At 48.4% G+C, this 10117-nt stretch overlaps 1 protein-coding gene across 4 annotated transcripts; it reads right to left on the bottom strand.

The window, feature by feature from the left end:
* Positions 1-1105: 1105 nt before the first annotated feature.
* Positions 1106-9918, bottom strand: ints9 (integrator complex subunit 9). Of its 4 annotated transcripts, XM_027000849.3 has the most exons (17): positions 9826-9918; positions 9400-9527; positions 9195-9255; positions 9038-9100; positions 8617-8756; positions 8261-8347; positions 8031-8151; positions 7691-7825; positions 7324-7435; positions 7000-7180; positions 6746-6806; positions 6328-6499; positions 5901-6025; positions 5422-5589; positions 4583-4681; positions 4001-4138; positions 1106-1703 (listed from the first exon to the last, which is right to left on the bottom strand). In XM_027000849.3, the coding sequence occupies exons 1-17, from the start codon at positions 9832-9834 to the stop codon at positions 1527-1529; spliced, it is 1977 nt and encodes a 658-aa protein (XP_026856650.1). In that variant the 5' UTR covers positions 9835-9918; the 3' UTR covers positions 1106-1526. The 4 variants fall into 4 exon arrangements, with proteins under 4 accessions (XP_026856650.1, XP_081574387.1, XP_035380600.1 ...); XM_081718261.1 differs by lacking the exon at positions 9038-9100; XM_035524707.2 differs by lacking the exon at positions 1106-1703 and having other exon boundaries at positions 2606-4138.
* Between the last annotated feature and the right edge of the window lie 199 nt (positions 9919-10117).

Below are 10117 nucleotides of genomic sequence, written 5' to 3'. Positions count from 1 at the left end.
TTTCTTTTTTTTGTTGTTGTTTGTTTTGGAGCCCATGACTCCACTAATGAGCGATCGGTGCCCGTATGCTTTCCCAGTACCACTCAGCAACAGCCAGACGGGCAGAGGAAGAGACTGCGCGGAGGGGGTGGGGGGTTGTGGAGCAGCTGAAAAAGCTCCTGTTACAGGCCACTAACCCAGTGTAGTATAACGCTCTTCACCTGTGCTTGGTGAGGGCTCACATCCAACAAGCACTTGCTGCCAACTCTATAGTGTTCCACCCCTGCGCACCAGTGTGTAGCCAGAAGGGTGGGTTGCGGATGGCTGAGGTCAGTGCCGTGTTTCTGGGGGAAGTCCCTCTGCGGTCCCTCTCCAGACCCCCACAGGAGAGCACCTGGCCTGGAGTTACACCGCTGCCTGTATCAGTGTGCCTGGAACAGGAACTGAAACTGTGATCTTCACAGCAGTGGAACAGCAGCTCCCTGGTGCCACTAGCAGAACGAGGTGGTCAACTTTATTGGAGGGGGTCTCAGTACAGGATCTAATGTTTTGTCTTTTTTTTCCTTTGAAACCTGGAACAATGGTATGTCGCGGAAGTAATCTCAAAGAAAAATCCGCCTTAGAGATGGATATCGCAGAAGGGCAGTGTGTCTAGTTATGCAACATGATAACACCGTTTAGGCCTGCGTGTGAAAAAAAAAAAAAGCAACGCTACTTTTTAGGAGGGAAAAAACGCTCTCTGAGCATTCTCTTAATTCCTCTTCCTCAGTGAACCATATTTCTAACCGACACGAGTTAGGGAAAAAAGTGAAATCGAGGATTAGCCGATTTAAAGGGGCGGCCGTAGGCTCATCTGTGCTGGTGTCGGAGCAATGTTTAAACTGGGTACGGGGGTACACGACAGAGGTTACCAGAGCGTCTGCACCGCGCCCCTCGGCTCGCTGGCAGTGGCCACATTCCTCCGGGAAAGACACTTGCGCACAGCAGCTGCTCCACCAGCGATTAAATAAATGGGGGCTCCGCTTATTTTCGGACGCGTGTAAGGCTGCGGAGAGTGGCGAGACTGCTCACGGCTGCCCTCTGGTGTCGGTATGCGAGCACGGTCACAGAGCAAGAACGCAGGGACTTTCACAGACAAATCTACAAATGTTATTTATTACTAAAAAAAAAAGGTTCAAATCATACACACAATTGAATTGCAGCAAATCAGTTCTGATAACAGCACTTTCCAAATATTTTCAACATTTGATTTCCTACATATCTGTATAAAAATAATTAAAAAAAACAACCAAATCCACATTGTGGCCGATTTTTAGTATCAGTACAGGGTGCAAACAGTTCCACACTAATGAGAAGTCAAGCCTGTGAGCTGATATGAGTGGGTAGTATATTCCTCTCACGTGCACTGCAAGTTTCAAGCGCATATTAACCAGCATTTGTCCTTAAAGCAGTCCACACGTTGTCTGTCCCAGCTTCCAGTGCTTAAGTGCTGGTTTCAGGATGTGCTGGGTGCTAGGACAGAGTCCTGTAAGGTTCATAGAGAAGGTTCATAGCTTGTGCAGGAAGCGCAGCACCAGATCCCGCAGCGTGGCACGCAGTGGCTCGTTGGTGTCGCACACGATGTGGGTGGCGTCCTCCTCCAGCTGGATCAGCGCGTCCTCGGCCTGCAGGTGCAGGATGTGCCCGCCGGCTGTCTCCTCCACCTTCACCTCCGTCACGCCGCTCTGACCGCGAGAGACGACAGCGGTGAGGCACACGCGAGGGCGGCAGCCTGGCAGACAAGGGACACGGAGTCCGCCTGCAAAGCTCGAACGTCGCCTTCTAAAAATCCTTTCTTTGTGAAGACTGCTGTTCGCTTCGTTACTAACCTATTTAGCTGAGTGACTAAAAGCAGCTGTAATTATCACCATTATGATATGTATTTGACACACACACACACACACAGAAAGAATCTGCCATCATCTATGCAGCAGTGTGTTAAGATCTCAAGTGTGTGCGCGCGCAATAGAGTGGGCTAGGCTCTCCCTTGTGTATGCTAGGACCTGCTGTGTAGTACACTAGTATATGCTAGGACACTGTTTTCCAGGAGCAGCTCTCACTGAGCCAGACTGAAACAAAAGAAACTGAAGGAAACCTTGATGTAAGGTATGATAGAGAGAGAGAAAGAGAGAGAGAGCGCGAGCACTGTGATCCACCTTCCTCAGTGTGTGTGTGCGCATCACTCTGCAGGCTTGGGAGTGCGGGGGGTTGTGTCGGGGATTTGAGAGCCCCCCCCCCCCCCCCGAGCTCCGATGGCCTTTGAAGTGTGGCAGAGGGGTGGAGCGCATACAGATTCACCGAACAGCACCGACCCCAAAGTGCGGGGGGTGGGCGAGCCCTGGTTATTGGTCAAGACTTGCTGCATTAGTGAGAGCTGGATATGCTTCCAGAACTCCTTAATACAGGTTTTATTTCAAAACTGCTTAATATGGGCCCTATTCCAAACTCATTATTACGTCTGGCTTGAAACCAACGCACCATTTGGTGCTTCATCGGTCTCTTGGCCATTAAAGAAGTAAATAAATAAATAATTTGAGTGTAATGTTTTAGGGCTGGAAATGAACGCGGCAGGAAAGGGGAGGTCCAGTGGGAAGCTCGTAACCACTACACTACGGCAACCCCAAAATGCTGCACGCTCCCTGAACATCCGAGTTGGGAGCACAGAGAGCCCAGTGTGGTTGGAGGCAGCGGAGGTGACATGCGTGTGGCGCACGCGGGTGGTGTCCTGGGGCCCTTTCACCACGCTTGAGGAAACACAGCTGGTCGGCACTTCCTGTTTAATTAGTGTGTGATCGATATGCTGGCTGCCAGGGGAAAGTGGCCAGACAGTAAAAGATGTAAAGGGCGGGGGGTAAGGAAGGAGGGACCATGGGTGTGTGTGTGTGTGTGTGTGTGTGTGTGTGTGTGTGTGTGCGCGCACGCCTCTTGCTCTTGCCATCCAAATGTACTAGTAGGACTGGGATTAAGGACACACACAGGGTTAGAAGTTGGTGGTAACACACTCCTCTACAGTGCTCAGATCACTCAGCCGTCTCCATCATGTTAAGCTCTGGCGAGGGCCAGAGACAGATGGAGAAGAACTAGGGCGGTGCGGTATCCACTGGTATTAGAGGAGTGAGTTGGCAGAAAGAATAAAATGGTCAGAGCTTCTGTCGGCAGCTGCTGGAGCAGAACATAAGTAAGGTTATATAATCCTACCCCCGTCCAGCGCTGTGCTGCACTCCCTTACCCATGTGTGTGTGTCAGGGGTTACACCTCCTGCTTACAGGAAAAGACATTTTCACAGTTTCATGAGTTCCTGGATAAGGAAGGCAGGACAGGGCAGGACTGACTAGTTACTAACAGGACTAGTATTCACCACAACGTAAGGGGAGGTTTTCACTGTGGCATGTGCATGGGCGCGTTTGTATGCGCACACATGACAGAGGCATTAGTCACCTTCCTCTGCAGTCATACTAAGTCACCACCGTGTTAATTATCGGTTAATTATTAAAGTGTAGCAGGAAAGCCAGCGGAGTGCTTTGGTTCTTTGTGGAGAATCATACCGTCCCACACTATTGTTAAATTAAATAATTTTATAATTAAAGTAAATGATTACTGAATGGCTAAATAAAAGTCGTGAAGGAAAGGAAGTGATCAGCCTCTTTGGTGAAGTGTCGTAACACCTTTAATTACAACTTTAATTATCTGTGATGCAAATTTGTTATGAAAGCCTCAGGGCGTGTGCGTGTGTGCACGTATGATCCTGGACCTGTTCTAACAGCACTGATTCTGGACCTGCTCCAATGAGAGTCAACATTCAAACTGCCCAATGCAGATTACTACAGATCACATGGATAAAAGTCTCAGTCACGTTAAGAGAGAAAGGAGAGAGATAAATAAAACAGAAAGAAAGAGGTGAACGTGTGTGTGTGAGAGAGTGAGTGAGAGAGTGTGAGTGAGTGAGTGAGTGTGTGTGTGTGAGAGTGTTTAGGTCTTCCACCTTGTGCAGTGAGGCCAGGAAAGCATCCAGGGGAATCGCCCCACTCAGCAGGGGCTTCGGAGTCAGCAGCTCCGGAACCTCCTCCAGCAATCTCTTACGCTTCTTACTGGGAGGCACTGGGATGGGTTTGGGGACTGGCTACAAACACAAACACACACAAAGTTCATGATGAGGGTGAGGTGCTCTTTGATTGATGAGATGATGTGCTAGTGGGGTCTAACACTACTGGGAGCTTTAATGTCACTCAAAAACAAATAACTGCCCTACAGGGAGGGCACGACCACAACCTTCCGTTATCTCTTAGAAATACCCATTATGAATGTTCTTTCTCAAAGGTGAAAAATAAATGATAAATGAAGTAATCCAAAAATAAACAAACAAAAATCAAGAGCTTATTATTCCAGCATGATACGGCAAAGATTTAACTGCAGCAGTAAGGCTCCGCAGCGCCACACAATGCTATACAAGAAAATATCGTAGAGCTACAAACAGCCTTGGGTAAGGGGAAGAGGGCTCCATGTTTCAACAAATGACAGTTGTGCCGCACACTGGTGCAGCGTTCCTCGTTGTCGGGACACGGACCTGGAGCACGTGCTTGTTGTCCTTGGACTGCAGAACCGCGGATACGGTTGCCACGGAGATGCCGGGTTTAATTTCCGAAGGCACCAGAGCCTTGGCAAGCTGAGGGAAGAGGAAGGATGGAGAGCACGATTAAATAATGAGCACGGACTGGGCCCTTCCCCCCCACCCCACCGACGTCTGGCGCCGAAACCTCCCGCCTGGCTCACAAAGTCTGTGCCGAGACATTGCTTTAAACATTGCCTGCGCAGGCCGGGGTCATGACGCCAACACAGTGGTGCGCTGGGAATACCAGGCCTAATCGTGGTGGCTGAACCTCAGTAGAGAGAGTCCAGGGGTGGTGCAACTGCACATACAGCCAGAAGGGGGAGCTACTGGACACAAGGAGTAACTTCACTGTGGCGTGCCACACAAATCTGAAAAGATTACTTACTACTTGTAAATTAATTGTTAGTGATTAGATGATTAGAAAGTGAGTTTTTCTTCAGGCCCTTTATAAAGTGGTTACAACTAATGTTGAGATCATTTATAATTCATAACTGCAAAGAAAAGAAAGGCAAGTAGGTCCTTTGTGGCTCGCCATAAAGTGTAACAGTGACAATGCCGTCACCTAATAATTCATTAAAGGACACTTGCGTTGCAAGTTTGGTTCGTGTTTTTCCGCAGAAGATCGCAATGGCCTGGGAGAAAAGCTGTCGAGCTCAACATGGATCAAACCCTCCTTTCTCTGGATTCTCTTAGCACAGTGCCCAGTACGAATGTTTGTAGAATGTAGCTTTGGTGTCTTTAAAGGAGCAATCCCTTAGCTGAGTCATGTACAGTACCACTGCCCGCGCACGCACCTCGGGCAGCAGCTGGATGCGTTCGTGGCGGCGGCGGAAGGGCAGGCCCAGCACGGAGCAGCGGCGGTAGGCCACGGGGGGTGGCTGCAGCTCCAGCATCAGGTCCGAGCGGTGGGACTGAGCCGGAGGAGGCTGGGTGTACTGCTCCGGACACACCACATGGAGAGGCTGAGCAACACACACACCCACACCCACACGCAGATAGAGGGAGAAAAACAGACAAGTGAGGCTACTCAATTAATTTTGACAAATTGGGGGGGAAAACGTGAAGTATTTTTTAGGGGGGAAAAGCATTAGCAGTCGTACATCACTAATATATAGGGCAGACATCTATCAGTAGCGCACAAGGGCAGATATCTATTTAACAGGAGTGTATAGGGGCAGATATCCATGCGCAGAAGGTGCTTCCCTGGCCCCTGGGGGGTGGGATGTGGCAGAAGTCAGAGGTGAGTGTCTGGCTGAGCGGTTTACGCGTGTACCTGCACCTCCTTCAGCAGTTTGGCCACCTGGTGGAAGTTGAGGCGTGTGTCGATGGGACAGTAGACACACTTCATGGCCAAGGGCTGGTAGGGGGCCAGGGCGTCCAGGTAGGAGAAGTCCGGCTCTGCACACACCCACACACTTTAACACGGAGATGTTCAATCTCAGCCCGAAGGTAAACACAAACACCATCTTTGTTTGTGTTGGGATTTAAGAACTCAAGGGTCTTTAAATTCTGTCTACAGGATGTGAGTTTACCTAAAACAAAATTGGTATCAGCAAAAAAACCAAAAACACCCTCCTATATTTATTGTATTATCCCCCAGTTTTCTAACGCAGAGCTATCGAGGCTAGCTCAGGTGTGGATCACAGAGTAACAGCGTCTCATGTTCCACTGTAGCAAAAACAAAAAGTATGGCCGCTGACCGGTGAAGATGATGGTGTTAAGGCTTGATTTCCCCCAGAGCTCCAGAAAGTGCACGACATCCCCAAAGCGCAGGGAGGGGTGGCCCGTGAACACCACGCAAGGCTGCCGGAACTCGCTGCTAAACTCGCCATGGATACTTGTGTAGTGTTTCAGCCTATTGGTCTGGATCAGCTGCAAATGAGTAAAGAGTAAGCGTGTGTGAGAGAGTGTGGGTGAGTGAGAGATTGACTGTGCGAGCGAGTGTTTGTGCGACAGTGAGACCGGAGTGTGTTTATTCTGTGTGACATGGCCTGAGTGTCCACAGAATAAAACACACTGATGGGAAACATTAATCTACTATTGGTCCCAACACCCTGTGAAATGATAAGGCTGAGCACAGCTGCAGTCGGCCTCACTGATGTGACTGGCAACACCAACCTCAGCATGTGGGAATGGAGGCTCAGGGAGGTAAACCTTCGACTGCTTATTCTGGCAAAGCCTTGTGGAAACACACAGACGGAGAAACAGCAAGTCAGTGCCATGCTCAGAACCCAGACAATGTGAAGAAGAGAAGAATCTAAACTGGGGAGAACGGAGACTTTTATTGTGTCATATTACATACAGCCGGGCCTGTGCACATCACTCCCACGTTCAGGAACATGAGCTCAAAAGAGGCAGATTATACTACGTACCACTCGGCAAAGATCTGGGAGAACTCGAGCGAGCTGTTGGCCACAGGTGAGATAAAATAGAAGGGGGTGGTGCCCAAGTTAGCAGAGTCCATGAACTGATAGAGACACTCCAGCAGGTCGTAGATCACTCCAGATGAGTAGCAGGGCACCAGCACATTCCCCCCTGCCCGGATCGTCATGGCTGAGAGACAGAGAGAGAGAGAGAGAGCAAGAGAGTGTGTGTGAGAGAGAAGCAAGGAAAGAGATAAAAATATGTATTATATCACAGTAATCTTATCTATTTAACCCTGACAGGTAAGAGTAACTCCTACGTCCTCAACTGACCTAGGTTGCTGCAGAATTCTCCCAGCATGCCATCTGGGTTGGCGGTGGGAATCTGGGTCAGGCCTGTGAGGATGAGGACGTCACTGTTCTTCAGCGAGCTCTGGTCCATGGGCTGCAGAATGCAAGGCAGCAAACTCAGCGTGTTCGACTCCCAAAACAGGAGGTGTACTGGGCAATAAACAAACACGTTTACAAACAACTAAATTTACTGCGTCCCTAGGGAAGGAGTGTCTACAAAGGTTTTGTATAATGAAAAAGAAAAGCCCCCAATCACTGCGTAAAACCAACAAACAAGAAAATGTCATCATCTTGTCCACATATAACCACATAATGAGGAGTCAGCTCAGTAACGTGGGCGTCGGCTGACCTGAGGGTGAGTGGTGAGAAGGGAGGAGCCTGAAACATAAGACACCTTCTCAAAATGTGACTGGATGATCCAGTTTGAACTGCCGAGCGAGTAGCCAGAGCTGAGGGGAGTGACCTGGACGGCACCAAACAGCTCCTACACGGGGGGGGGGGACAGGGGTTGGGGCAGTGGAGGAGAGCAGGGCATTGGAAAGGGCAAGAGAAGGGGAGAGTGTAAGAGAGGAAGGTCAAGGTATAATAGGAGTGATTGTGAGGAATTTTATTTATTTATACAATTCATTTTGCTTTGGCTGCACTATTACTAAAGAAGGCGTGCCAGCAGAGAACCTCTAGAGACGCACCACTTTCTGCCAGTATCCCACCAGCTGCACCCTGCTGAGAGCAGAGTTCACCTCCTGCATACTGTAGCATGTCCTCCATGACCAAACATCTACTGCATCCTTCAGAGGGCCGGGGAGCATCCTGCTCACACACACACACACACACACCACTTTTTTTTTTAACCTTTATAGGTTACACCATAGCAAAAAAAAAAAACATAACAGACAACACAATTAAGATGCATCCTTGCCGCTGTATTTCTTTGGTCTTCCAGCAGGTGGCAGACTGTGCCTTTGGAACTCTCTCCATGAACGTAACCAGCTCTTCCATCAGCAGCCTGGACGGAACAGAGGCGTTAAACCACCGAGACAGGCAACCTCTGGCTCTCGTGCTTTCCTCAACAGTCAAATGGATATTAGTCTCTGGTCTCTGCTACTATGGGTGGATTTCATACAATTTCAGTGGGACTGAGGTGGGGTGATCTGATCGGTCGCGTCCATCTCATGAAGGAAAAGGCCGTAAAGTCTGCCCTGTCATGTTGTGCCTTCATTTGATTTGCTAGAAGTAGTGACTGAAACCCCTGAATGTAAGTGGGAATTACGCTACCTGCCGATCTGAAACGTGGGTTCTGTTGCATAGACGGTCCCTGAGAAGCCTGTGTGCTCTGTGATGTAGGGCAGGGCCATCATGCAGTGGTAGTTAGAGATCAGGATCACATCGACAGTGGACAGGTCCAGTAGCTCTCTCTGTGAAAAACACCAAAGATGACATGCAGGAGTGCCACGCTGTGATCACAAACTTAGGTAACACTGCAGAAGAGTTATCATTTCATTTTGTGTTCTTCTCTTAACTGGAAGGCACACAATCATTCAACTAGCTAACAAAGTTTTACTTAATATTATATTGCTAACCCCATCAAGAAATACTCTAATGTAAACTGGAAAATGGTCACTGGATTAACTAGCCACATCCTGCCAAATCTGAACCACAGTAAGCACCGTTTCAGGCTTCAGTGAGATTATGTTACCTCAGGAAGACAAAATTCTGGCTGGGAATCCACAAAAACTCGACCTGCACACTCCTTTAGCTCCTTCAACACCGCAGACAGAGAGTATATTTATTTAAATATCAAAGGAAATTACCATATGATTTAATATTACAAAAACTGTCACACAAGTGCTCACTTTCTCGAGGTTTACAGTGCCGTCCTTTGAGACCCACCCCGGGAGTTTGGACAGCCTCGGACTGAAAGACGCCAAGATGTTTCATTATAAAATCGACTTAGAGAAATGAAATAACACAATGAAATCATCGTTCTTGCTCCTCACAGCTAAGATGCTCTTGTAAATGAATCGCATGGGACCGTTAAATGAGCCACCGTTCACTCACCTGTGCACTAACGGTAGCGGGAGGTAATACAGAGCAGACGTGGTGTCCAGCCCACAGTCCAGCATGATGGTGGTGGATTTAAACTTGAGGACATTGCAAGGCAGGGTCGGATGGCCAGACAAACAATACTAGAAAACATACACCTTAGGTTACATTAGTGTAGATAACGTATCGCTAGCGCTATTTCTTATTGAGCAAGCGTGCTGCTAACGTTAGCTGGTCATGTCAACTATTAGACCGGCTCTTATTATCCAGTAACGTTAACTTCAGCGAGCCAGCTACGTTAGCTAGCTGGCTAGCTTCTTAGCTATTCTGCTAGGTTTCTTTTGGGCATTGTTCAAGCAACAGTCTATAGCATGTTCCCAGAGTGAACTCTGGTCTGTTTTAAAAATGTGCTAAATAAATGAAGCATTTATATAAACTCACCAATTTCATATTTTACAATTAATCTAAAGTGATGACTGCCCACCACCGAAGGCGCACAAAACCAGCTGGCCTGCTTTTTCTTGGGTCTGACGTTTCGTTGTTGAAGAATTCAAACTACGCAGCTATTATCGCCCCCTACTGGTCAGGCAGAATGGTGACAATACCCCGACCACCTTAAACTTGCGAGGGCGGAATTTATCCTATAATTGGATTTAGGTAAAAGCTATTTTTACATCCCAAAAGATAAGCAAAAGTTCATGCAGTATATTTTTTTGCTTGCGAGAAAGCGAGT

This window comes from Electrophorus electricus, chromosome 7, assembly GCF_041902795.1.
Source record: "Electrophorus electricus isolate QZ-2024a chromosome 7, ASM4190279v1, whole genome shotgun sequence".
Lineage (NCBI taxonomy): Eukaryota > Metazoa > Chordata > Actinopteri > Gymnotiformes > Gymnotidae > Electrophorus > Electrophorus electricus.
The sequence above is the reverse complement of the archived record's forward strand: the minus strand, read 5'-3'. Positions and strand labels throughout refer to the sequence as shown.

Coding starts and splice junctions, on each gene's coding strand:
- ints9 (XM_035524707.2), bottom strand. Junction 8,152..8,260: donor AAGACCAAAGAAATACAGCG/GCAAGGATGCAT, acceptor GTGTGTGAGCAG/GATGCTCCCCGGCCCTCTGA. Junction 6,500..6,745: donor CTCCATTCCCACATGCTGAG/GTTGGTGTTGCC, acceptor ACTCATTTGCAG/CTGATCCAGACCAATAGGCT.